Raw genomic sequence first — 26,877 nt, 5'->3', positions numbered from 1 at the left:
GAGCCAGGTCTATAAAATCTGAATCCCTGGACTGACCATTGTTCTGGTGTCTTTAGGGGCAAGGGAGCAAGCTTCCTGTTTCCCTACAGCATGCTGACCAGGAAAGACATGAAGTAAAGGGCAAGAGGTCTGGAGGTGGAGGCCCGACTGCTTCTGTGTGTGCATGCGACCATATTAAGCAGATAGAGACACAGGCCCACAACTACAATAATAACAGCTTCCGTCAAGCTCCCTGAGTACCAGCCCCAGGGCTCTGGGCTCTATCCATGTCATCTCCCTATGACCCTATAAAGCAAAGATAGTTTTATTGGTTTTTTTTTCCCCCTCCAGTGTTGTAGATCAAACCCAGAGCCTTGTTCAGGCCAGGAGAGTTCTCTGCCCCTGAGCTACACCCCAACTTGAGCAGTCTTGTTTTAAGAGGAGAGAACTGAAGACTCTAGAGAGTTTAATCGCTTTCTAGGGCCACATAAATCAAAAGCGAACTGGGGGGTGAAAGACACCAGTATCTGACTCCAAGGCAGGTGGGGCGGCATAGTTATTTATATAATTCCAGCTCCGGGGAAGCAGAGGGAGAATTAGGGAGTTCTAGGTTAGGCTGGGTTACATAGAGAGACTCTGGCTTAAACAAGGCAAAACCAAACCAAACAAAAATGAGAGCCCCCAAATTTCACTCTCTTTGCAGCGGGGTGGGGGGTAGGGGGTGGGTTGTCATGAAAGGCTTTGTCAGATTCCCATCTTACAGTTCTGCTTAGTTTTATCTCTGAATACACACGCGTCCATTGTCGCCTTGATATTTTGCATGTTGAGCGAGCAGTGTTTTTGGAAGAACACGAGGGGCTGAGCAAACCCCCCCCCCCCCCCCCCCCCCCCCCGGCTGGACAGGGTTTGTGGAAGCACAAAGGTTAATGACCCGCAACACAAATTGGCTGGCTGGAGCGGTGGTCTCTCTGCCCCTGGGGCTTTGTCCCTGCCCTTCTCTCCTTTGCCGCAGGGCCTTGTTCCGTGGGGACAAAACAAACAGGGGCTGTCAGGACCGAATTGGCCTCTTCAGCCACACAATGAGAAGTGGGAGTGGGAACAATTACTCCAGACACAGCCCCGAGGTTTACCTAAATTATCTGGGTAATTGCCTCCATTTTAAGCTTGGATTTGGGCTCTGAAAATCCTGGAGCTTCAAAATGATAAATAATGAGGTTCTCATTGAGGCCAAAGTCGAGAGGGGGCTGGGGGCAGAGAAGGACGGAGAGGCAGTCTGGGGGGGGGGGGCGGACTTGTGGTGAGGTCTTGTTTGGGTGGGAAAGCTTGCCTGGTTCACGGAGAGTCTTCCAGCCTCAGTTTCCTGGGCTGGTCCTCAAAGGGGGGGGGGTGTCACTTGGAAATGGGGGTGGGGGAGAAAAGGGGAAAAGAGAAACTGGGGAGAAAGGTGATCAGAGGTGTGGTGGGAGGGGAGGGGGAGGGGAGGGAAACAGGAGACAGGAAAGAATGGGAATAAAAGAAAAAAAGGAAGAGACAGGGGTGGAGAGGGAAAAAGAGAGGTGAAGAAGTCAAGGACAGCCCTTGGTGTGCCCTGACTTTGTGTAGGATGAAGTATTAGCTTCAGAAAGGAATAAACATAGCCTGTCTCCTCCACACAGCCTGAAAATAAGTGTATACATATACATGTATACACACACACACACATGCTCACACATACACAAGCACACACATGCATACACAGACACACATATGCACACATGCACACACATGTATACACAGATACACATACACAATGCACACATGCATACACATGCATACACATGCATACACATATACACAGACACACATACACATGCACACATGGGCACATGCACACAAACATGCACCCATGTGCACACACATGCACACATGCATACACAGACAGACACACACACATGCTCACACACATGCATACACAGACACACATACACATGCACACATGTGCACACACATACATGCACACACACATACACACTCAGGCATGCACACTCACACAATGCACATGCATGTGCACTCATGCACACACACACAGAACCATCCCAGGGAGCTTCAGTCTTTGTCTCCCAGCTTCAAGCTAAATGGATCACTCTTGTTCCATCTCCCACCCTCCTTGATCAACCTTTAGCTGGGTTGTTTTCAACAGAACACAATGTGCAAGTGAGTGAGCATGGTCAGGTTTCATTTGAACTTGACTGAGTAGTACTACATGTGTACTGTTCATTGAGAAAAAAATTTCCTTCCATTCCAAGGGTGGTGGTGCACACCTTTAATCCCAGCATTCAGGAGGCAGAAGGATCTCTGTGAGTTTGAGGGCAACCTGGTCTGGAGAGAAAGAGAGAGACAGAGAGAGAGACAGAGAGAGAGACAGAGAGAGAGAGAGAGAGAGAGAGAGAGAGAGAGAGAGAGAGAGAGAGAGAGAGAGAGCCTGTTTTTAAAAGGGCAAAACAAAACAAACTTCCCTCATGCATCTGGAAGGTAAAGTGGAGGTTCTGGTCCACACCAGTCACCCTAGTGCTTAGGATGAGGACCTGAGGCTCTGAGGCTGGCTAGGCAGTATAACGATGCAGTCTCTAAAATGAAACTTGATCTATTGTCCCCAAATCAAAATAAAACTGTAAGCAAGGGGCTGGAGAGATGGCTCAGCGGGTAAGAGCACTGACTGCTCTTCCAGAGGTCCTGAATTCAAATCCCAGCAACCACATGATGGCTCACAACCACCCGTAATGAGACGCCCTCTTCTGGTGTGTCTGAAAACAGCTACCATGTACTTATTTATTATTAGAATAATAAATAAATCTTTGGGCGGAAGCAAGCAGGGACTGGGCAAGCAGAGTCGTCTGGAGCGAGCAGGGTTGACCGGAGTGAGCAGAGGTCCTATATTCAATTCCCAACAACCACATGAAGGCTCACAACCATCTGTATAGCTACAGTGTACTCATATGCATAAAATAAATAAATCTTTAAAAAAAAAACCTGTAAGCAGGGCTGGGGACTTGGCTCAGTTAGCAAGGTGCTTGCCCTAGCACGCATGCGCAAGCCCTGGGTCTCATCCCTAGCACCACGTAAACTGGGTATGTTAGCAAATGCCCATGATCTAGCACTTGAGACATGGAAGCAGAAGGGTAGAGAGTTCAAAATCATCACCAAATCGGAGGTCAGCCTAGACTATGGGAGACCTTGCCTTCGAACCAACTAACCAAGCAACCAAATATAACCTTCCTTATCAGTGTGAAAGCAAGTGGTGGGTACCGTCAGCCTGTAGGTCCTGTCCTGTCCACCCTGTCAGTGTCTCCTTGTGCCCACAGGGAGGACAACAAGGCGTGCTGGAGAGACAAATGGTTTGAAGCAAAGGGAGAAACCCAGATGCAGAGGGTAATCTGCTTTTGTATTGAACACTCCTACAGGAAACCTCCCCCCCCCCACCCCCCCACCCCCGCCCCACCCCCGCCCATCATGGCTCCCAACAGGAGTCCCAGCCCAGTCCTGAAGTTCAGCAAAGGCATTCTACATGAAGTGCCAATGATGACCTCAAGAGGGCGTGCCTGAGGGACTCGGACTAAAACCAGGGCTGATGCTGTCAACGTGGTTCAGGGCAGCATCCAGAGACATCTTAGGTTGTCTCCCAAAGCATCTGTCTAGTGGGCAGATACCAGAGCTAAATGGGACTACCCCTTCCTGAATTCATAGACAGGACATCCCTGAGCTCATAGAACCAGCCAGTTGTCACCAGTGCCCAAGTTTGAAACCTAGGCTGAGGGAGCATTGGGAGAAGGAAGGTGGCAATTTGGCCTTGAAATAGCTTGCTTCTGAAGAGTCAGGTGACGGTGCAGTTGAGAAAGGAGAGGCCAGGTCACTCCTGTCTGAGGAGGCCACTGAAGATGACATTGTTCTATGATCATAGGATTTTTTGAAACATGCTTTCGAGCAGGACTTTGGGATCATTCCCACTGTTGGATAACTGATAAGTTTGAGGTGAAGCAGACAGTGAATTTGATGAGCTCCAGAGGATTGTGAAAGAGGGAGTCAAGGATAATCATTTAGAGACATCCACAGGAACCCAGTGGTCCAAGGACGGCTTAGAGACAATGAGCAGAAAGATACAACCTGGGCATCATTCATCCCATAAGACCGACATCTTCATCCTCACACACACTCCAAAAATTCTCTGCCATCAAGTTACATGCTGGCCCTTGGAGTATTTTAATTATCTAATAAATCGATACAAATAATTAAATAACAAAATTAATAATTAAATCAATTAATCATAATAAAAATAATTTAATTAATAGAATAATTTAATTAACAAATATGTATACAATGTATGTGAGTGTGAGCATGTGGATATAGCTCAGAGGACAGATTCTGGGAATTTGAGTCTCCTTCCAGGTTATGAAGTACCCCAGGCTGGCCAGACTGTGACTTTCAGTTCTGACCTCCACTCCCACGCCCCATCTCCCCGTAGGAGTGCTGTGAGCTCAGATACATTCCTCCACATCCGACTTTTAAAAACATGTCTTCTGAGGTTCACAATCAGCTGCCAAGCTTGCTCTGCCGACACTATACACTCACCTCATGACACAAGAGATGTTACACAACTTGATCAAGGTACCAAAGCAGTATTGTAGCAAGGTACAAAAACAGGTCCTGTTGTTTTGACTCTACGCTGTATCTTTGTGCCTCAGTACCATATTTCCCTCCTTCCCTTACTTTATTTTTGTGCAACTTGGCATAGAATCTAGGGACAAGCTCTACCATCAACCCCCAGCCCTCTTTCTTATTTTAAAGAGACTTGTTCTCTGCATTAGAAAAATCTCTAGCTTCTCCATTGGGAGCCCTGTGATACATCCAATAGCTGACTGTGAACATCCACTCCTGTGTTTGCTAGGCCCCGGAGCTCTTGTCTCTAGCTGCATATGTATCGAAAGATGACCTAGTCGGCCATCAATGGAAAGAGAGGCCCATTGGACTTGCAAACTTTATATGCCCCAATATAGGGGAATGCCAGGGCCAAAAGAATGGGAATGGGTGGGTAGGGAAGTGGGGGGCGCTATGGGGGACTTTTGGGATAGCATTGGAAATGTAATTGAGGAAAATATGTAATAAAAATATTAAAAATTAAAAAAAAAAAGAAGAAAGAAAAATCTCCGTGAACTTCTCCGATACAACCAGCAGATGGCAGCAAAGGAGCGGCTTAGCGAAACTATGGGCGCCTGATTCACGCTGGCCGAAACTGCTCTTAGCTTTTTCCCAGGGGAAGAATCCAGAAGCAGCTCAGGTAGAGTGCAGTTGCCGGTTGCCGGGTCCTGTTTTAACCTGAAGAAATCAAGAAGCGCCAGGAGGGTGCCGCTCGCATTCCAGTCATCTCCAAAGTGGTCCTGTTTAAAGACAGAGCAAAGGACCTGTATCCTCATCATCTGGAGAGGCAGACACCTACCTACACTTTATGACCTGCCTTCAAGAAAATCCTGGGGGCAGGCTCGGAGTGGAAGAGAGGTTGGTGTGGCATTTGTCTTGAGAAATGGGTGGTGTCTGGTGGGCAGGCTGGAGTCTCTTGTGTCAAGCAGGCAGCTTCCGATTTCATGGATGGTATTTTTGAAACAAATCTTGGGGCTGAGCAGGATACAGCCGGGCTGAGCTTACTCGTGGGGTATCAAAGAGGCCTTCCTCCCCAGTAATCAGAAGGAAATAAAGAAAAACGGACCATGGATGTCCCCTTTGTTTCCTGAGTGTTTCTGTAGATGGTCATGGATTTTTTTTTTTTTTTTTTAGATGATAAGTCAAAAATTACACAGTAGTGGAGAAAGGTAGAAAACACATCCAGGCCATCCTCTACCTTCTTCCTAATTCGAGGTCCTCTGTGCAGGCTTGGAGGGGGGAAGGGGAGCCAATTACATATCACTGTTCCTGTGTTTTTGTTTTTTCTCATCTTTGCTCTGACTTCTATACAGGTGTTCCCCCAGGCCCCAGAGTAGCCTTACTCCAACATCCACACAGGTATTTCCCAAAAGCCAACCCCACCCCACCCCTCATGTATGTCTTAGTGGAGAAAGTTTGGGATCCCAGAACTCTCGGAAGAATCTGACACAAGAGCACTGAGAATTTGGTGGGGAGAGGGGTCCACGTGGGATACAGGAGAAAAGGCTGTCATCAAATAAGATACCATCAAACAGAAAACTAGAATGTCCTGAGAGGGTTGGAGGGGGTGTGGAGCAGAGGAAACCTGGCTAACCTTGACAGTGTGGTGAACATTGAAGCCACACCACCCCCCTTCACCCAGTCCCAAGCTGGGACCCCAGGAATCTCCCCACAAAAGGGCCTCCCCTACAGTTTCCTATACCTTCCACCCTGGCCTCTAGTGAGAAGTCATTTTGTTTTATGAAAGTGGTTGCTTTTTATTGCCTGGGATAGCCTAGAGAGGGTGACCCTCCCAACAGGAAATTAACAGAGAACTCATTGAGGGTGATAATGACTGCTCATAATCATTCGGCTGATAAGTTAATATAACTGATTAATCAACTAATTATACAGTGCCCGAACACACCTACTTCCTTCAGCCTTCCCATTTAAAATAAGCAGGTGAAGACCAGGCGCTACGGGTGGGAATTGGGGAGTGTGTGTGTGTGTGGGGGGGGTGCTAAAGTTAAATGTAACCTAGGCAAGCCCCAGGCTGAAGGCACCATCTTAAGTGTCTCCTCTCCAAATGTTCCTAACCCTCCTTGGTTATTGTCCCCCGAGCAGTGAGTGAGTAGGTCATTGGTTAGGATCACACATCTCCGAGAATCTGAACTTCTACTGCCCTTTCAGAAGGCTGTGCACACGTAAACTACATTTTCTGTGTAATTTTCACGGGCTCCTCAAAGAATAGCCCTATAGAATAGCCAGTGAGCTCAGAGTAGCTGGCCTTGGGGAGAACAGGCTGGGCTGGGCCGATAGGGGGGGTTACTTTTCCTGTGTGGTGGCTCCTGAGTTGTTTGGCCATGGCACTGTCTTTCCAAACCTGCTCTTCCCAAGGTTCTCTGCCAGATTGGGAGAACTGGGAGATAGCTAGAGCTACTGCCAGGGTGAAGAACGCCTCTTCTAGGCACAAAGAGATTTAAAAAAAAAAATCCTACAAGATACTGGTTCTGGGGACTGAGATAAATGAATGAGAGCCCACAAAGGTGACCGGAAGGAAGGAAGGTCTACTCAAGGGTCAGCTTGGTGTCCATAGTGTCCTTGACACTTGGAGACTTTGGTGAGGCCAAGAAAAATGCTGGTGTGAAAGAATACAAGTCCAGGGTTGGCTCTGGGGCCCTGGGGAGGACAAACCACAGCTCTGGGGACCAGACAACTCAGCAATCCGAAACCAGAGCCCAGGTCATTAGCAGGAAACCAAAGTGCTGGGGTATCGAATTTCTAAAAGTGCCAATACTGGGCTGCCTGGGATCCTAGCACTGGTGCGGCTGGTGGTAGGGGCATGTGGAAAACCAGACGGCACCATCAGTCGGTACCCTGTTCTAAGGATCCTTTCCGTTCCCCTGGTTTTGTCTCCTATTCCTGAGGCTTAGACCAAAGCTGGGAGACAAGTCTTCAGTTTGGGTCCTCTGCACCTTATTGCAGGGGTGGGGGTGGGGAATGTGTGTGGCCTACAATCGCCCAGGGGCTGGTCCTCTGTCTAAGATCTCTGGCTTCTCAGCAGAACCCTGCTTTTCACTCCCTTTCTGTCTCTTGCAATTAAAGTCACATCGATGCGATGCAAATAGAGGACCTGAAAGAAAAAGAAAAAAAAAAAAAACCTGCATTTGCAGAGGTTTCTAGAAAAGGAACAGAACGAACTAGCAAAGTATAAACACGATCTTCCCAGAATCCCCACCTGCAGAGCCTGTGTCCGTGTCCGTCCAGCTCTAGGCCTTTGCTCCTGGCTAAAGAGAACAACTGTAGACTCTGGGGACTCCAAGGGGGCATCTGAGGCTGGGGAGCCTGAGACACTCAGCTTCTTCCTTAACCTGCCAGAAAGAGGAAGCCAGGATGTAAGCCCTGGGCCTGCTTGACTAACCACTCTAGTATTTGGTTGAGGGCGAATTAGTTCCTTCCACCTGGCATCCACAGGGCCTCACCTCCAAGTCTTCACCTGGAGAGAAGTCGGCATTCCAAATCAAAGCCCTACTTTGACAATTGCACCACGGGATTCACACCAAAATTACAATCCTGCCCCCAGAAGAATGGAAGCAGCCGATCCCAAACCTCAGGCTGACCCACAATTTCTCTGTATCCGGACTGCAGGTAGGGACACCTGAGTTAGGATGAAAGGTTGTGTTCCGGTTCCATCCACTTACCGGCGCCGGCAGAGCTCAGGTTAAAGACTCTAATCTGCCTGCCTCTGCGTGCTGCGCTTTCTACCACGGGGCTTGAAAATCGAACGCCCTTTACAGGGTTAATCTGAGGTCACTTCGTGGGTGCTTTCCCCAAGTGCGCCGGGCCAGAGCGCGCACGCGTTCCCCCCTTGCAACGCCATCAATTTCTATCGTGGTTATTCGGTGTGCTTTGAACACCCACATCTGCAACATATATTTCTTGATTATACGCATCTTGATTATAAAACAACCGAGTGCGTTTTACATCCGGAACTGTCTCGCAAATGAAACTCCTAAATCCAAATTGGAAGGGACGTCCGCAGATGGAGCACACACAAGAACACGCAAACACACACATGGCTTTCTAACACCTGTGGGTCCCTGAGCTCGGAGTACCAGCATCCCACAGCTCCTTGTAGGTACCGACTTCTATGGCTTCATCTAGACAATATTAGGCCACTCCTGGGGGAACGCTGGGGGGGGGGGACACACAAATACTCCCCCATAGCGATTTTCTTGGCTAGCTGCCAAGAGCCCAAGTTTAGAAACCGGCGAGGCAGAAAGTGTGCTGACGGCAAGGTTACAAGCGGTCTTGTAGAGCCTCAAGGAGCCTGTCTGTTGGCTTAGGGGAAAGGTCAGATCTCTGGTTTTCCTCGAATGGAATTTTTTGAAAGGCCTCTACCTACTTCGAAACTTTCACCCACGCATAGGTGGATCTTAGGACAGTTCAGGTTGAGAGACAGATTCTGTGTAAGCCTACACACCGTACACCCCTCGCTAGTTACTACAGGACAACCTAGACCGGGGGTAGGGGGCTGACTGCAGGGTCACGACCCCTGCCTGTGCCCAAGCACGCCCTTCGGCCCCTGCAATTAGCGCCAGGAGGTCAGGAAGAACCCGGACGCCTCTACCCGCAGCTCTAAAGCCCAGCGAAGGTGACCTCAGCCCCTCCCGTCCGGTCTCAGACGCCAGCGCAGCCTGGAGCAGATCTTCGCCACTGGCGGGCTGGTGGGCGGACGCCCGGAGGGTTCTGACCAGTACCCGCATTCATGACCTTATACCCACGGATCTCCAAGGCACTCCAGCCCTGCAGGTCCCAGCACTGCGGGGATGGGAGTCGCAAGGGGGGCTGGTGGTTGCAAGAACTCTGGTCTTCCTTTGTCCCTGTAGACGCGGCCGGGAGAAAAATAAGAAAAGTCCCAAACTTGGAGTTTATATAGTACAACAACAAAAAATCTGGACAAAGCGAAGTTGGTCTGAGTTGAGTCTACGTGGGCAGATTAGTGTGTGTGTGGGGGGGGGGGGCTCCTTTTATCTGCGACTCCTCCATCCTGGTTACCTCCTCCTGTATCTCCACATTTCCACACGGAGAGAATAAGGAACTACAGTCCCCTTCCTTGACTTTCCAAAAATCCCTTGGAAATCTCGTCTGAGGCCCACATAGGGATAGATGGAAGACTTGGCTCTTCTTCTGACTGGAGTGAGGTGGGGGTGGGGCGGGGTGGCTTTGGAGAGGGTATGTCAGACTGGGGGCGGCGGGGGCGGGGGTGCGACCAGAAAGGGGCGCAGAGGTGAAGACCCCACGTTCCAGAATCCCGAAGGCTCTGGGGTGCCTAGCCAGCCGCAGTTAGGCAGGGCGCATTCGTGGGTCAGACAGACAGGTGGCACTCGAAGCCAGGGAGAAAAAAAGGAAAGGAAAAAAAAAAAAAAAAAAAACAACCAACCCAGGCGCCGGCCCCGAGTGGCCTCGGCAGCCGCCGCCACCACCACCATAAAGCCCGCGGCGAGATTGCGACCGGCGCCAGGTGAGTAATAGGTACAGAAATTCAGAGAGATTGCGAGCGAGTCACCCCCGGTCCATCAGCGCCACAAGAGTTACACATTAACAGCACTATATATAAATAAGATACAGCGGAGATTAAAAGGAAAGAGGAAAGAAAAGAAGAGAGTCTGAGGAGGGGCCGGGGACAGGTTTGGGCACTGTCCCCAAATTTGGGGGATGGAGGAAGAAAGAAGGAAGAAAAATCCGACTGAGAAAGCCAAGCAAGTTTGGTTTGATTTGGTTTGGTTTCTGCTTTCTCCACAGTTTAAACCGAGCTATTTTCTCCTCAATTTGGGAGCTCGCGCAGCCGGAGGCCAGGAGCCAACTACCACCTTCCCAGGGCGGACTGTGACGAAGAGTTTTGGTCCCGAAGAGGACTGGCCTCTCCCGTCCCCAGGTCCCCTTAATCACTCTCCAGTCCCCTCTCTCCCGTTGTTTTCTCCTCCTCCCTAGACAGCTGGGGAGAAACAGTGCGGGTCCCCACGTGCCTGGGCTAGAAAAGGGGCCTTGCCCACCCCTCCAAGGTCTAGAGCTGGATCCTCTTCCAAACACGGGAGGGGAGAGGAGGGGCTCCACTCATGACTCTCCATTCAAGAGGTGACAGGGACGTTGGGCCCGGCTGGCGGGCTCCGGGATGGGGGTTGGGGGCAAGTCTGCCGCCAGGCGGGCTCCGGCTGGGTCTTTGAGTCAAGGCCCCCAGGGCAAGAAAGTCCTAAGGGCTAACTCTAGAGTACCTTCCCTCGTACCCCCTCTCCAACACAACACACACACATTCCCCCCCCCCCCCAGAGTGGGGAGACTGAAGAACGACAGGACAGGACAGAGGCTTCACTGATTGATTGATTGATGTATATATTTGAAAGATTCAAAGGTAAATTGAACTTCAAAAAGATAGGTTGCCTAACTGACTTGGGACTGGTTAGGGAAGTGAGATGGTAGCTTCCCCGGTGCCTTTTGCCTTGGGTGTTCCTTCCATGTGGACTCCAAAAGCACCTTGCCTGTCTCTCGTGGCCAAACGAAGTGTGGTCACTGTGGAACCCACTCCTGGGCCTTACCCACAGCCCTGAATGTCCATGGGTAAGGGGGTCTGCTTGGCCTTTTCCTGTGCTAGATTCCGTGGGTGTAGTGGACCTTATTTATTTTGTTTTGTGATCCATGTCAGAAAAGGGAAAAACGAATTAAAAGCGAAAACCCCTCCTCTTATTTCCGGTCGGATTCCTGGGGGGGGGGGGGGGGAGAAGCCGACTTTGAACACAGGGTAAAAATCTTCTCCCATTAAAACTGAAGTATATGAAGTTCCTCTTTAGGAAACCTAATCAGGCCCCTTTCTTCTCCCGTTCTGCTCCCTAAATTAAAGGGAAAATATTTTCAAATCAAATGTGGCCCCCTTCTCCGGAGCAAGAGGCTTGTTTTCAGCCTTTTAACTTGAGTGACATTTCATTTTAGGTTGCTGGGAGGGGTGGGGGTGGTCTTAATTATTATTTAAAGAGGAGGGGAAGGGAGCAGACTGGAAGATCATCCTCGGTCCGGCTCTGAAAGACAACTCTTGAAGAAATCATTACCACAACTTCAAAACTCATTTCAATAAAAATTTATTGAAATTTCAGTGATGTTTTTAAAGAGGGGGAGAATTACAGAAAACTCATCAAAGACTAAACACAAAATACTCCTTCTTGGGGATTTTTTGTTTGTTTTTTGTTTTTTTGTTTTTTTTTTAATTTTTTGTTTTGTTTTGCCTTTCATGGTCATTTGAACCAAGTCCCTCTCAGTACACCAATCCAAAACACCATAAAGATGAACAATGAAAACCTCACATGGGTTAGTAAAATGCCAGAGTCTATGAAAAATTAGGAAGGTTCTATGGTGGCCTCTGCACGGCCGTTCCCCACCCCCTACACACACAACAATCTCAACCCCTCTGGGGGTGTCAAGAGTTTAGGGAATTTCAAGTGGAGCCCGGAAGGGCCATTACCTCCCCAATTTTGGTGAAAATAGTTAAGAGTACTCCCGACCCCACCCCCTCCATCAGCTCTTAGAGAAAAAAAACAAAAAAACAAAACTTGCAGCCAGCTCTACTTGAAAGCATGGAGATGTGAATAAAGATGCCTAGGCTTGCTAGTGTGGATTAGCCATCTCCTGACCTGGAAATAAGACCCAAAAGGCAAAACAAGAATAAAACCTGACAGACACGCTCCTATTTACATCCAGCTATGTACAATTCAATAAATTAAAGTTTAACTTTCTGAGCAGTCATATTCCACCTATTTACAAGAGATATCAAATAATTACATAAATACTTTGTCCAATAGTCGTGTTTCCTCTTTATTATTAATCTTTTAAAACCTTGTTATTGCATATACAGTTAAAAGAACTAATGGTCCAACAGGCACACGAAGCCCTCTACAAGCGCTCAGATAAAAATCAACTCGGTTGGTTTCATGCCCGTAGCTGCCCCCTTTTACCCCACTTCCCCCGGTTGCCGCCTTGAGCAAGGTTGAGGATAATGGGACTTCCGTTGTTTTTCCGTAAAAGGGGGGGGGGGAGGCCAAAATAAAACCCAGAAAACTGTAACATGCAAAAAAGAAGCCAGCATCTCGGCTCTTAAAACATCACAATATTTAAAAACAAACAAACAAAAAAAGACAGAGGATTCCTTTAATATAGACGGGCAAGAATAAGGCCCCTCTTCTCCCTACCCCAACGAAAGTACTCAGCAATTGGTGAGTTTCAGTCTTCATAGACAGTTCCACGGGACTTTATTCCCCCCCACACACACACTCCATATTGGTTTTGTTAGTTTGTTTAGGAGGGGGGAAATGTTTCCACTAGACACACGAAGGGGAAAAGATTCCGGTGAAGTCTCTCAAAGACCCGCGCTCCTGGCTGGCCTGGCTACCTTGTTCTTCAGCCCCGACTTCCACACCAGCCTGCACAGAAGTCGCTCTAGACACAAAAGCCTGTTTGCCACCACTCCTCCCGCCCCCTCAGTCCCGGGTTTCAATGCAACAGCAGCCTGGTTACACAGCCCATGATGGCAGGGCCTGTGGTCTCTAGCAGTCTCTGGAAAGGCTGTAGTGTTCCTTCCCAGACAAAACTGAAAGGGACGGGGGTGGCGGGGGGTGTCACCCCATGTGGAAGGCCCGTGGTTTATTTTACATCTAACAAAGTGCACTGGCAGATTTGACCAAACTGGAATGGAGAGACCTTGGGGGAGGGGGCGATTTTGTTTTTCTTGTTTTTAAGGGGACCCGCTGCAGGACCTGTCTGGCTTGGCTTCCAAGCCACTGACCAGCCGCTGGATACTCTGCAGTTCGCTGGTAGCCGCCTCCTTCTCGGAGCAGAGTTTGGGTGACAAGGACACTGAGCCAGAGGACAGCGTGGACGAGCGGCTGTTCAGTTCTGACCCCGAGTCCACAGCCACCGAGGCTGGGCTGGCTGCCAGGGCGGCCGCTTTGCCGTCTAGGGGCCCTGCGGCGGAAGCCATGGATGGTAAAGCTGTGGTCAGCAAACTGCTGCTATCCGGCACTGGGACGGGGATGGAATAGGGGCTGTAACGCAGCCTGGGGCGCATGCTGTTCAAATTGAGGAACGGGTGGCGGTGCACGGAGCTGGAGGCGGCCGCGGTGGAGGCTGCAGCTGCTGCAGCCATGTATGTGTAGGGGTAAGGAAACAGGCTCCCGAAAGGCGACATAGCCAAGCCCTGGGGAAGAGAGAGAAGAAACATAGGGAGTCAGAGAGTGGGAACCCTTCTCCTCCACCGCCTGCTATCTGGGGCAAACCACCTGTTTTGGAGGAGTTAAGGGAAAACACTTTTCCTGGGTTGCATGCTAAACTAAGGGGTTAATAAACTGGAGAGTTCCGTGGCTATTAAATCTTCCACAATATGTCATCTATGGTGCCTAACCCTCGGGGCTATTAACAAGTTCCCAGGAGGGCGAGCAGCTGCACCTGTTGAGTTGCCTCAGCGAGGGCTTCCACCAAAGAGGCAAGAGTTAAACTCTGGTGCACACAGTATCTTAGTATCTTCCACTCTCTCCTCTAGATCTTTCCCAAGTAAGAAAAAAAAAATAAGAATGATGTGAAATTGGGTGGGTGGGTGGGAGGTGCAGTAAAAAGGTGTTACTTATTAAGATAACAAGTGCCCAGCCTTGAAGGTTGGTTTCCAGGCGGGATACTGAGGCACTTGAGGGGGTGGGGCAAAAAGACCAAACAGAAGCAGAATTTGAATGCAAGAGCCCTGGGTGTGTCCTTTACCTGATGCCACTAGACTAGTCTGTTCTGGCTGCCCCTCCTCCACCTGTCACCTGCCTGTCTGGGGTGGGGGGAGAGGGTGGGGCAGTGCAGAGAGGTAGGGTTGGTGGTAAGGTAGAGGCTAGCCCTTTTCTCAGCTCCATCCTCTCCCAATGAGGAGGACCCTGTCTGTGCCTTTTGGCTCAGGCAAGGGAGATGAATATGCTCAGACAAAACAAAAGGTCGGAGTAGGCCAGAAAAAAACACCAGAGAGGCTTCCTACTGGGTTCAGAGCCTTCTCCTGAGCACTTTCCTTGCACAGGCACAGCTGTCTGAAACACACACACACACACACACACACACACACACACACACACTTGCCAGCCCCTCCCTTCTTTGACATTTCCCACGTGTGCGCAACCCATGAACCCTTTGGAGATAGGCTGGGCTGTTTGGGAGTCCGGTGGAGGAGAAAGGCTTTGAACTAGCTAGAAGGCTTGCTCACTCCAGACCAAATTCTCACCCAGGGAATCAGTGACTTCCCTTCCCCCACACCTCCCCCGGGGTGGGGGTGGGGGGTAATAGTGGCTATGAGCCTCCAGTAAACCAAGTTGGCTGGAAGGAGAAACCAAAAGAGGTCCCTGAAGAGTCAGCTCATCCCAGGCTCTGCTCCACCAAGGGACCAGCTGTGTGACCTTAGCCAAGGGATTCAACCTCTCTGGGCCAGAGATGATACATCAAATGACCCAAACTTGTCACCAAGCTAATAGTGTGGAGCTAAGCTATTCACAGCCTAATTTACAAGAAGCAATTTAAAAAGGAGCTGGGGGGGGGGGGGGGAAAGGGGAGGTTTCAAGAAGGCTCAGTAAGATAGATGCTACACCCTGCTGAGGGTCAATAAAATATTCTAATAGTTACTAGCATGGGTTACAAGCTAACACTCCTACTCAAGGGACTGGGACTGAGGCTGGCTTGGACCGGTGATAGGCGGGCAGGCAGGAAGCAATACCTGGGAGGCCAGAACGTGTTGTTGGAGGTGGAAGGGCAGGGTGGCAGCCGACGCCCCGGACAGTCCCTGCGCTGCGGCAGCCGAGGCCATGGCTGTGGATTCTAGGCCTGAGACGCCGGTGGATGCTCCGGATACTGTGGCCAGCAGGGGCCCCATGCCTGCAGCCATGCTAGAGAAGGCGCCGCCCATGGCGAACTGGCCCGGGTGCAGGAAGAGCGGGTGCCCGTTGAAGAACTGCTGGCCCGCAAGGCCTGGGGCAAAACCCAAGCCCGGGAGGGGCCCCTGCGCTAGGTGCGCGGTGGCGTCTGTCTGCACAGACAGTGGAGCGAAGGCGTCCTTGGCAGGAATCGCGCGCGCCTCATCCACCTTGGTGGCGACTGGACCCTCACGCCCGGGACTCCTGCGCTCATCCGCTCCCGGAACTCGCGTGCTGGACGAGATGGTGGCCGGGCTGTGGCGCGAGTCTGGCGATGCCTTGTCCAGACGCGCGGTGTCGCGGGCCCGGCTGGGTTCCGCAGGGAACAGCTGCGCCCTGGTGGCCGGGCTGCCCTTGTCGCGGCCTGGCTCCTCGGCCGTGGTGGTGGAAATCTTGGCCGCGTCGCAGGCCTCAGGGCCGTGCTCCTCCTTGCTCTCAGCCTCGGCGTCACTCTCGGCTTCGCTGGGACACAGATCTAGGGGAGGAGAGGAAAAGGCCCAAGGGAACGGACGGTCAATCTCGTTTCCAGGTTTAAACCCCACCTCCCAGCCCAGCACCCAGGAGCGATGCCTGCCTTGCCAACACTGGGGCGTCTGAGACAAGGGGACCGCCTGACTACAGAGTGAAAGTATCTCAAGAACACGACTTCCCACTGGGCAGTTTATTGTCTGTGTAACCCTGCCTGCACCACTCCCAGACTTCATTTTCCCAGTCTGTAAAATGGGACAACGACGATAAAGGTGATGTTGATATCACACCTTTACACTTTCAGAAGGAATCACAAGGGTTCAACCTTCTCCAGCCAGGCCCCCAACTGGCAGCTTTTCTTATTGTAATGATTCTACTTTAAAACAAAACAAAACCAGAAAGACCAGCTGCTTAGAGCCAAAGCTTTCTCCAGCTATCTCTCTATTGGATTGCAAATTCGCTTTTTTTTTCTTTTAAGGACTAAACCCGTGACCTCAGAGCTCTGCTGGAGTACTTTCCTGTTACCTCCCAGAAGCGACAGAGGTCAGGTGCTTCCACAAATTTGTGAATAATTTGGGGAGGATTTGTTTGGAATGAATCGTGGCATCAGAATGGGCATGGGCAGAAACTAAACGCCCTCCCCAGGAGCCTTCTGTGCGTGCCTCAGTTCCTCCAAAGTTCCGTGGTGGGACAATCAGATATTTATTTATTTATTTATTTACTTATTCATTCTTTTATTTATTTACATCTCTCTTCCACCACACCTTCCTCTGTGGGTGTCCTCCCAGACGGGGGGCGGGGGGGAGAAAAAAGAACCTCACTTTATGTTAAAAGTGTAAATGGATTGAAGACATTTAAAAAAAAAAAAACTTCCCTTTTATTTCACTTAAAACAAAACAACAACAACAACAACAAACCAGGTTTCTTCCCGTCCAGAGCTGTCTTTCTAAATAAATGCCTCTTGTTCTTTAAACAGAAAACTGGCTCAGGAGTCAGTTTTTTCTATTCCTACCCTACCTCCCCAAAGCTGACACACACACACACACACACACACACACACACACACACACACACCCCGCCCAGGGGGCTATGCCTTTTCTTCTCCTACCTCCCCAGGTACCAGGTGGCTGAGGACACAGGCCTTCAACAGACCCTGCAAAACCCAGGCTCACCCAGAATTCAGCTGGATACTGATGGCTGGAAAGAGGGCAGTAGGGAACAGAGATAGTTTGGACAGACAGAAGGACAGAGTGAGAGGTGCTTCAGGTGCTTTTGTAAAACTGCCAAACTGCCTTGCCACACACATACACACACACACACACACACCAGCCAAATAAGGTTGGGGAGGGGAGGGTGTTCCCAGGTTTCCTATGCTTCCCCCACTTCAAATGCCATGTCTGCAGATTCTAGAAAGGCCTACATCTAAAGTGAGCCTGCTGGTTCAGGCCCTTCCTTAACTCCTAAAGCCTCGGGGCCAAGAAGCCCCTGAGTCCCATGATGGCAGAGAAGAAGGCCAGACTTACTTACCTTTGAGGTTGGATGTCCCCACGATAGAGACAGCAGGAGAGGAGGCCTGGGCAAAGCAGTTGAAGGCTGCCTGCTCACTGGAGGACTCATCGGAAGTCTCCTTCTTATGCCTCTCGTCAAACACTCTCATGGACTGCAGTGTGAGCTGCTTTCTGTAACAGGGGGCCCCCACCCATCATTAGAGAATGGCACCTTCTTGTTTTCTTCCTCCCACTTTTCCTGACTGGCACACACCTCACCCCACCGCCCAGTATGAACCCTGGGACATGTTCTGACCCCGGGGTGGCAACACAACACAGACCCCAGCTTTGTTCTTGCCTGTTTAACTGGGAGGACTATGCATTAGGGGAAGGAAAAAAAAAAAACAAAAAACAAAACTTGGCCTGGAACATTTGTTTAAAACCTCAGGACAGAGGTTAGAGTTGGCTGGGGACAGTCACACGCTGGCCTTACAGTAGGGAGAACGCTGTGGATGCTAAGATGGGCAGGAAACATTCATTACATGATATACCCAACTACAATCAGCTTACCAACACATTAATGGGAGCTTCGGTTTGTTTTGATGTTAAGAATTATTTTTGTTTTTAAGACAAGTGTTTCTCAGTGGTAGCTTGGTCTGTAGACCCACCAGGCTGGCCTTATGAACTCAGAGATCCACCTGCCTCTGCTGGAATTAAAGGTGTACACTCCCAGGCCCGGCTTAGAAATTATTTTTTTTTACTGCTCAGACCCAAGGTGATAAAGTTTAAAAGTTGGTACATAATTTTCTGTTTTGTAGAAAAATCTTTAAAAAGGGTGAATGAACATTGTCTATAATGTCCAGCTGTTTACTTAAAACAAAACAAAAACAAAAACAAAAAACTGATGCAGAGACCCATGAAGGAGGGTGTAAGACGCCCTGGACTCCTCAAGGGGCCTTCACTCCAGGCTGGTACACGCTGGGACTTAAGGTTGCAAAGACTCTAGAACTTGTGAATAGCTTGATCCCTTCTCTGGTCTTGCTCAGGAAGAATGCCAAACTAATGATGAATAAGTATCCCTATAATCTGTTACCTCTGAGACCCTTTTGTAGTCAGAACTCCAGTGCAGCCTTAGTTAGTTCCCTTAGAGGGAACCTGGGCCACTATGGAGCTGACACCCTCCTGTTCTTCTCAATCCAAGTCATCTTGCACCTCTACTTCTTTATAAGTCCTTAGAGAGATTGAGCCCAGGAAAACAGTTTCCCTCAATTATCCCCTAAACTAAAAGTCAGCGCTTACCTTTTTTCTCTCCTGCCATTGCCAGTGTCTCGGAAACCCTTTGCAAAGGGATTGTTGTCTATTTTTAACTGAGTTATCTAGAGGAGACACACAAGCAAGACAGACATTAGCTTCACTTTCTAGAATGTTCTAAACGTGGCCCCCCCTCACCCCAGCTCCTCAGTCTTCCTCTATAAATGTGACTTCCCTAAGGGTCCCAGAATTGAGGGAGGGGCTGAAGCATCCAAAGAGACTTGTAAGCAATCTATACATGTCCTGGGAGCCAAGCAAGGATTCCACACCGATATTATCTGTAGAGATTCCTTCCCTTGGACAGTTTAGATTTTGAAAGGAGACTATCCCAAAACAGCCAAGAGGCACATCCTGTAGATCTGAGTTAGTAGGCTTCTGTTGTGTTTTGGGTTTTTTTATGCATCTTAATTAATTATAAAGTGTGTTAAAATGCCACTTCCTGCTCCTTACCAACCTCCTATCACATACACGTATGCATACACACACACACACACCCTATATACACACCAAAACCTTTTCTGTGAATTTAATTAATTATGGGGTTTCACTACCTTGCACTAGAGTGACCACCCTCAACCCCCAGGCAAGAATGGAGTTGAGGGAATTATCATACCTAGGATTTTACAGGTTTAAAAAAAGGAATGGACATTGGTAATATTTGTTTTCATTTATGTTATGATTCTTGCTTGATTGTTTCTTTCTTTTCTAACACCACCACCACCATTAGGTAGAGAAGGACCCCAGATTCCCCCAGATTTTTTTAAGGTCATTAAAGTAACAACTTAGTTGATATAACGTTCACAGGACTCTGGGTTTAGAGGAGCCTGCCATTTTGCAGATTGCTATCTTGAAAACCTGTTCCGAGGAGGTGGGAACCTGTGCCATTGGTTTGGGGGGGGGGGGAATCTGTTATTTAATGGAAGCCAGACAGTAGGTTCTGCAGGAGGCCAACAGAAGAGCAGATGGTGACTTATCATTCAGCCTAGCATAGGTCAGGATCAGTGTCCAGGGGCCAGGGACAGTGGCCACAAGTTCATAGTACAAGGAGTTGCCAGGTGAAGTGGACTTTCCCTGAGGTCCAGGGCTCAAGTGAAGTTCCACAGGGGTCCTCAACCCCTCCCCACCTGTCCACAATTGCCAAGCTCCACACTAGTGAGTCACCAATGAACACTCTTTTTCTTTGGGCCTCTGTGTTCAGTTTTCCCTGACCTTCAGGCCAGGAGAACTGCAGATTCCAGGTGTGGCCTCATCTGGGAGCCCTTCCTAATCCCCAGCTCCAGGTCTGAGGGAGAAAAACTTTAAGATAATCTGAGGACTATGTCCGCTTTTAAACCTCAGATAGCTCAATTAACATAACCCTGTACCAGGGCGCCAGTACACACACACACACACACACACACACACACACACACACACACATCCCAGCATAAAAAGTAATAAAAAACCAAATCATCTATTTAGGATCTCTGGCTATGAGGGGAGAGCCCTCTCTACTTATTCCATCCAGATCCCAGAAGCTTTTTACCTTAAACTGCTAGCTGGCTCCTTTCAGTAATTTTTTATTATTTATTTATTTATTTATTTATTTATTTGATCCTTCCTCCTGAAGAGGATGAACATCAGGAGACAAGCCCAAGCCACAGGGGCCAGGCTGAGATTGGAACAGCAATGTCTAATACAACAAGCATCAGATGCCCAGCTTGGAGTTCAGTGCCTCCCCTTTGAAAGGAATCAGGCCTCCTCTCTCCCCAGCACGTAGAGTCACCCAAGAAAATTCCAGACTCTCTGCCCAAGGCCCTGTTTAACTTTCTCAGCCCTGACGGCCTAGGAAGCAAGCCCGGTGGGGTGGTTACCTTGTCATTTTGATAGGCAGTAACTGCGATGAATTCTGTTTCCGGGAACAGGTAGGTTCGAAAAGTACTGTAAGGCAGTTTCAGGATATCGTTGGCTCTGACGATGTGGAACCGCGGCTGGTACTTATGCATAGAGTTTAGTATAGTCTGTAGAAGGGAAGGGGGCGCGCACATTAAGAGAGAAGGAAAAGACCTCACAGGACAAATGACATCCTCATTTCCCTTGCCAAAGCCAACATCGTCCCCACGGCTGGGACCAAAGCCCATCTCCTTGGGTATGTTTCACTCCACAGATGTTATCTTCTGGAGACTCCAAAATTGTTCCTCGGTGGAATTCCTGCCCCCCCAACCCCACCCTCACCATCTACACGTTCATTAGTACCTTGAACCCTAGCCTACCTGGGTCCCAAAACTATAATTCCCCTGCCACGTTGCGTGATCGCTTGGGAAGGCCAAAGTCTTAAAAGATAGAGAAAAACATGCATTTTAATTTACAAAATGATTCAGTACTTTAAGCGCCCACTAATTGACAAGCCCAATCCACTTAAGGCCTTGAGAGGCAGAGCTCTAGAGAGGAATATTTATGCCCTAATCAAATCAAGGGTTTCAAATGCAGTCCCTGTCCGCTTTAGATATTTCCGAGCCATTCACGTCTTCCTGGGCCTAATCTTTCTGCTTATTCTTCGCTTATCACTGTTTATTCTATTGAAATGTTGGGGAGGGGCAGTGAGGGCAGGCAAAGGTCCCCTGGCCTGACTTTCACAGGCAACCCAAGTCTTTCCCTAAGTCCCTAGGCGCGCTGAAGTACTGGGGATGGGGGAGTAGAATCCTCAGGCGCTCCCCAACACAGACACACCATCTTATTTTGTTTAACGCCAAAGATTTAAGCTTGTTCCTATGCCGTCTGACTTTTCACCCAGGCCCAAATCGCTTTTAGCCAAAGAAAATACACTTTCAAAAATGTATTCACAGCCTCCTCGGAAACAACACGGTCAAGGCTTTGAACATTCAACTCTCCCAAGAAATGACATGGCTGGTTTGAAAGAAGTATAATAAATTGTTTGTAAGCAAAACAAGCCCTGTCTGTCCACATTCAAAACTTTACAAATCCGATTCACAACTTTTTATTAGGATTACTCCACACTTCCAGGTCCGGCACCCATCCAGGGCCTTTGATTGCTATTCCCCGGGTAAAATTCTTCTAGACTATCAAGCTTTCCATACCCAGGAAGCAACACCCCCCCCCCCCCCGCCCCCAATCCACTCTGCAACTAGGTTGCAAATTTAACAAAGTTGGCTATGTGTAGCAACCAGCAGGCAGAGAGGAGTCTGGGCCCAAATTCTGAGTTTACCAGGAAGCCAGACCTCCTGAGAGTCTTTACTGATGATAGTCAATGAAACTTACAAATCCGTGTTTATCCGATATGTTGTTGGTGAGTTTCAGTTTGTGGAAAGTGACGACTTTGGACATCCATTGCTCCCCCGTAGCGGGGCTGTCAGGGTGTATATACATTCTCTTTGGCATTTCGGGGTCTGCCTTACCGGCCACCATCCACCGAGAATTGTGAAATTTATATCGACAGTCATCAGCAGCTATAATGTCCATCAATAAAATATACTTGGCCTTTTTATCCAGTCCAGAGCACCTCACTTTAAACGGAGGGAACATTCGCCTACAAAAGCACAGAAAAAGGCAAATACATAAATAAGGCCCACCCTGTAAATGGCTCAGAACCTCCGACTTGGCTTCCAAGTTGCTTGGCACCGTCTAAAAGCTTAACGCTTTCTGCTGGGACCAGGGAGTCTGTAAGGCAACTGCAAGCGAAATTGTTTACTTCCACGCTAACATGAAAACTGCTCAATATCTCCTTTTTTAAATCTCAAGCCTCAAATCAAATCAATTACAGCAACCTCCTCTAAGAGAATCTACTATTTCTTAAAACAAAACAAAGAAACAAAACATGTTTGTTTATGTGGCTGTTTAGATTGCCCTCTTATAAAGACGGATGGATTCTTACATTTTTTCTTCTTCTTCTTCTTCTTTCCTGAATGTATTTAGTTTGAAACAACTGGAAGCAGGGTTCTAAGAACCCAGGGTTAATAAAGGTGCGAATTTTCTACCAGCTGACTGATGAGAAAACATTAAAACTTATCGAGGAAATAAATGCTCACTTGTGGACTGAGGCTGGCGAACTGTGTGCCTGTTAGAGTGAGCTCTCAGAGCCGAGGTTTAAGACAGGCTAGCGTCCGGGCCTGGTAACCCATCCGTGATTTAAGCTATAAACCGCATTCCTCTACTCTGTAGGCCACTGCTGTTTAATTTCACAGAAGTGCTGGCTTTCTGTACTTTTGACTTAAAAGGAAGTGCCCGGTTATGAAAACCCGACTAAATGTCTTGTGGCTTGGAAAACGATCCCGTGCCAAACTTTGGCCTCAAGTAGTTTGGAAGGAGACTGAAAGTGGGGTTTTATTTCCATGCCCTTCCAACTGGTATCTTGATAAACCTCAATGCTACCTACCTCTGGTTTTGTTTTTGTTTTTGTTTTTTTTTTCTTAAATCAGTGGTTTTAATCAGTAGTCATGGGGTCCTTAATAGACTTGTTTCGGTCGGTCAGGCAAGGGCACTAAACATTACACAAAGTGGTAACAATATTCAAATACAAGGTGCATAGTCTCATGGGTTCCTTGGGTCTACACACATAACCTTAATTGTAAAAATTGCCTGCTACGGTTTCCCTTGGCTTGCAGACTCCGGAGATGGCAACGGGAAAGAAACCCAAAGGTCCTCCCCTCTTCCACAGATTTCTCTGTCTCACACCGGTCAGGCTTAGGTCCCCTTCAGCCCCAGGGACAAGGCTGAAGAGTAGAAAGGGCCTGCGGAATCCTCCCGGGTCTCCCACTGCTGTCTAAGAGGGGCTTTAAGGTCTGTCCTGGGAAATAAAATCCAACAGACAAAACTAAACGGAAAGAATGATATTTCAGAATGGCTTCACAAACGGGCTTCCTGCAACAAGGTGATTTTCTCGAATGCTGCAGAAACCGAGTGCGCGGTCTCCTTCAATAGAAAGCACCCTGTATTCTGTAAGGAACCCCGGAGGCGAGTCCCTAGGAACCATACAGAGGGCCGGGGTAGGCTGAAACTTCCTGACCCTTAAGGCAGGGCCCTGGAGTCTCCGCATATTTGGGGGAACAGGAAGTTTTCGTTTCAAACGTCAACAGTCAGCCAGAATCTACTGTTTTAAGAGTCAGACAAAAGAGATATGAAAATTTTCAGATGGTTTGGGGGGAGGGGTCCCCCACTGATTACTTACTTACCTTCCTGACTTCGTGATGACCATCTCTGTACCCCGCTTGTGAAACTGGTCCCAAAGTTCCTTGGCCTCCAGGTGCACCTTGGGGTCATCTTCTACGTCTTCTTCGGGTTCCATGGTCTTCAGAGGCCTCAGATGTGCCTGGGGTCCCAGGGATGAGAAAGGGATGCCGGTCTCAGCAGCCCCCACTAACTGATCCATGATGGGCTTGGCCAGAGCTCCGGGGAGCGAGAGCGCCGCGGCGCCGTTGGGAGGCAGCGTTAGCGCGGGGAAGAAGGGCGGCTGGTGGCCCAGTACCGCGCTCATGGCGAAGTCCGGCGCCCGGTGAGGTAGGAAGGGATGATAGGCCATGCTTGTCCCAGGGATAACCGGATCTCTCATGGAGAGGCTCATCCACTCCAGACAGGGAACCAGTCCGCAGCTGCTGGCTTGGCTCCGCTTTTGTTGTTGCTTTTCAAAAATAATAATTAAAAAATTCAACAGCGACGCATAGTTTTGTTTAAAATTTAAAAAAAGAGGGCAAATTACAAATAAAGCGTTTGAAAGGGAGGGGGAAAGTGTCTTTGGGGGGAAGAGAACGCCGCTTTTAAAGAGGACAAGGCGGCAGCAGATCGGGAGACATAGCCGCTGCAGGGGCTGTCCTGGTGCGTGGAGTGTGTTGGAAAAGCCGCTCCTGGAAGTCGGTTTCAGTAGGGCAAGCAGCAAGCAGGGGCTCAACTGGCGCCCGAGCCCTGTGGCTTAGCTGGAAATAGACACTGCAGCTCTTTCCCGGGGTGGCTCCCCGGCTCCCACGCTCTTTGTTGCCAAAGCGCAAGGTTCTCGGAGACTTTTTTTTTTAAACCTTTTTTTCGACTCCTTCCCCCGCCCCCTAGCTCTTCTCTGGCTTTCTCGCAGGAGGCGTCTTAGTTGAGCTAGACTCTGGCTTTCACAGGCAGCAAGATCAAGGGGGGGAGGAAAAGTCTCTCCTTTAAAAAAAAAAAGGCGATTTAAGCCCCTTTCCAGCGGCGCTTTCAAAACTAGAACTGCGAAGCTGGCTTCGGTTCGAGATCCTCCTCTCTGGCTCCGGGTTGCGCGCAGTGTCTGGGTGGCGAGCGAATGGTGCCTGCGATCTTCTGCCTCGGGGACCCGGCTGTCTTCCTTGTGCTAAAAAAACGTGAGCGAAATCGCTTTCCTAAAAATAATAAATTAAAAAAATCAGCGTCCGGGCACGCAGGGCGAGGGAGGTTCAAGAAGACGGGTGCAAAAAAAAAAAAAAAAAAAAAGGAAAGAAGGAAGAGAAAGGAGTGATTAGGAGCTGGAGTAGGCACGTAGAGGGAGGGAGAGAGAGAGAGAGAGAGAAAGAGAGCGAGCGAGCACTTCGCCACCCTCCTCCGCCTCTAGAATTCCCCGGGCGTCTGCTCGGCGGCTCTGGACGGTCGGGCTGCGCTGTGGGCTGCGGGAGCCCGAGGCTTGTTGATTGGCTCTTTGACGCTTTCGGACCAATTGTGTGGCTGCATAGGCGTGGTTTTCACAGGTCGAGTGCTGGGGGAATAGAGCCGAGTTATAAAAAGAAGGTGTCGGAAACTGGAACGTCGCTGCGCCGCGCGGTACTACGGCCTGTCCTGCGTTTATGTCAACATGATCAGAGGGGAGGGCGGGGAGCCACCAGGGCGCCGCGCGCTCACCAAAGTCGCCTCTAGGTGGCTGATCCAGAAGAGAGTTCGCAGCAGCCTCAGAGCTCGCCCGGGCTCCTCAGCTCAGCCTACGTCTGAAAGGCCTCAGCCATCCAAGCCCCGGGATCCGGGGAGGAGGCTGGGCCAGGGAGGAAGGGGGAGGGAGCGAGGGCGGGAGCCAGGCAGCTTGCCGGGCTTCCGAGGCGCCGGGCAGGGGCGCTCGCCTCTCGCGCGCTCCGAGCGCTACAGTTCAAGCCCGCGGCCGCTTCTCTTGTGCGATCTGCAGCTTCTTCCCTTTCCCGGGCCCCGGGCTAGCTGAGCCGGCCGCCGAACCTCTCCTTTCAGCCAATAAGTCTTAACAAAAGCTCCAGGCTCGCGCAGCTCAGAAGGGAGCCCCACATGGAACCGCCCAGCTACCTCTCTGAGTCAGATCCTCTAGCTCCTGCGCTCGGGTGCTTCGGATTCCCGAGCCACTAGCGCAGGGGATCCCACCAATCTTTTTGCCCGCTGCCTGCTCCCCACCCGCAGCCACGTGCAGAGACCCAAATGCCCCTTGGGATTCTGGGCCCGAACGCGCGCCGACACACTGAGACCGAGCCCCCACGCGGAAAAATAAACCACGCAAATGCATTCAAGGCCTGCGCGCCTGGCCCAGTCTACGCTCGGCTCGCTTCTTTCTTTTTTTAAAAAATGTATTTACTGACCCTTTTGAGCCCAGCTCCTCTTCCATTCGGATGCGGACACCGGTGTTCCACCCGGATCGGGGTGTGGGTGTAGAGAGAACGAAGCAGCTGAAATAAATGAGCGCCTGGAACTGCGGGCCTGTCTCCTGCGAGCCTTTGCCCTCACCTCCGGGCCAGCTCGGTGGGGAGCTGCCGCTCTGGGCTTGGAGAGCTGCTTGGGGGAGGTGCACCAGCCTCGTATCTTCCTCAGGCATCACACTTATCTCTGGGTGCCTCCGCTCCTTCTCTATCCCGGGGACTTATCGTGGCAGACGTCGGGGGCGAATTTGTAAAACAAACCGTGAAACGTCTCCCACCCCCACTTACCCAGATGTCGGGAGACTAAGGTCTCCGCTCATCCTAGGGTGGGGAGGAAGGCCAACTGACCGATCAGACTTTGGTTGGGTGACCCTGTAGGACTCCCCTCGCAAGCCTGCAGTCCTTGTTTGTGGGTAGAGGCGAACTGGG

At 49.9% G+C, this 26,877-nt stretch overlaps 1 protein-coding gene and 1 long non-coding RNA gene across 5 annotated transcripts in view; one reads left to right on the top strand and one right to left on the bottom strand.

Moving 5' to 3' along the window:
* Positions 1 to 12,811: 12,811 nt before the first annotated feature.
* On the bottom strand, positions 12,812 to 24,560 carry Tbx3 (T-box transcription factor 3). 2 transcript variants are annotated; one of them, XM_021162772.3, is made up of 8 exons: positions 24,040 to 24,485; positions 22,130 to 22,397; positions 21,124 to 21,183; positions 20,725 to 20,871; positions 18,860 to 18,936; positions 17,601 to 17,752; positions 15,410 to 16,080; positions 12,812 to 13,870 (listed from the first exon to the last, which is right to left on the bottom strand). In XM_021162772.3, the coding sequence occupies exons 1-8, from the start codon at positions 24,426 to 24,428 to the stop codon at positions 13,409 to 13,411; spliced, it is 2,226 nt and encodes a 741-aa protein (XP_021018431.1). In that variant the 5' UTR covers positions 24,429 to 24,485; the 3' UTR covers positions 12,812 to 13,408. The 2 variants fall into 2 exon arrangements, with proteins under 2 accessions (XP_021018431.1, XP_085693218.1); XM_085837092.1 differs by lacking the exon at positions 21,124 to 21,183 and having other exon boundaries at positions 24,040 to 24,560.
* Positions 24,561 to 24,957: 397 nt separating this feature from the next.
* Positions 24,958 to 26,877, top strand: part of LOC110295429 (uncharacterized) — a 59,653-nt gene continuing 57,733 nt past the window's right edge. For all 3 annotated transcript variants that reach the window (XR_015046996.1, XR_003836720.2, XR_003836719.2), the window contains exon 1: positions 24,958 to 25,188. This is a non-coding gene — a long non-coding RNA (uncharacterized LOC110295429). The remainder of the gene's footprint in view (positions 25,189 to 26,877) is intronic.

The sequence above is a fragment of the Mus caroli genome, unplaced genomic scaffold (genome assembly GCF_978045245.1).
Source record: "Mus caroli unplaced genomic scaffold, Mus_caroli_1 scaffold_4, whole genome shotgun sequence".
NCBI classification, from domain to species: domain Eukaryota; kingdom Metazoa; phylum Chordata; class Mammalia; order Rodentia; family Muridae; genus Mus; species Mus caroli.
This window is presented reverse-complemented; position numbering and strand designations above follow the sequence as displayed.

Excerpts from the sequence above, each read along its gene's own strand:
- Tbx3 (XM_021162772.3), bottom strand. The coding sequence starts at position 24,428 with ATGAGCCTCTCCATGAGAGATCCGGTTATCCCTGGGACAAGCATGGCC. Across the intron at positions 22,398-24,039 it reads GTCATCACGAAGTCAGGAAG|GCGAATGTTCCCTCCGTTTA; the intron begins GTAAGTAAGTAA and ends GTGCTTTTGTAG. Across the intron at positions 17,753-18,859 it reads AATGGCAGGAGAGAAAAAAG|AAAGCAGCTCACACTGCAGT; the intron begins GTAAGCGCTGAC and ends CCCCTGTTACAG.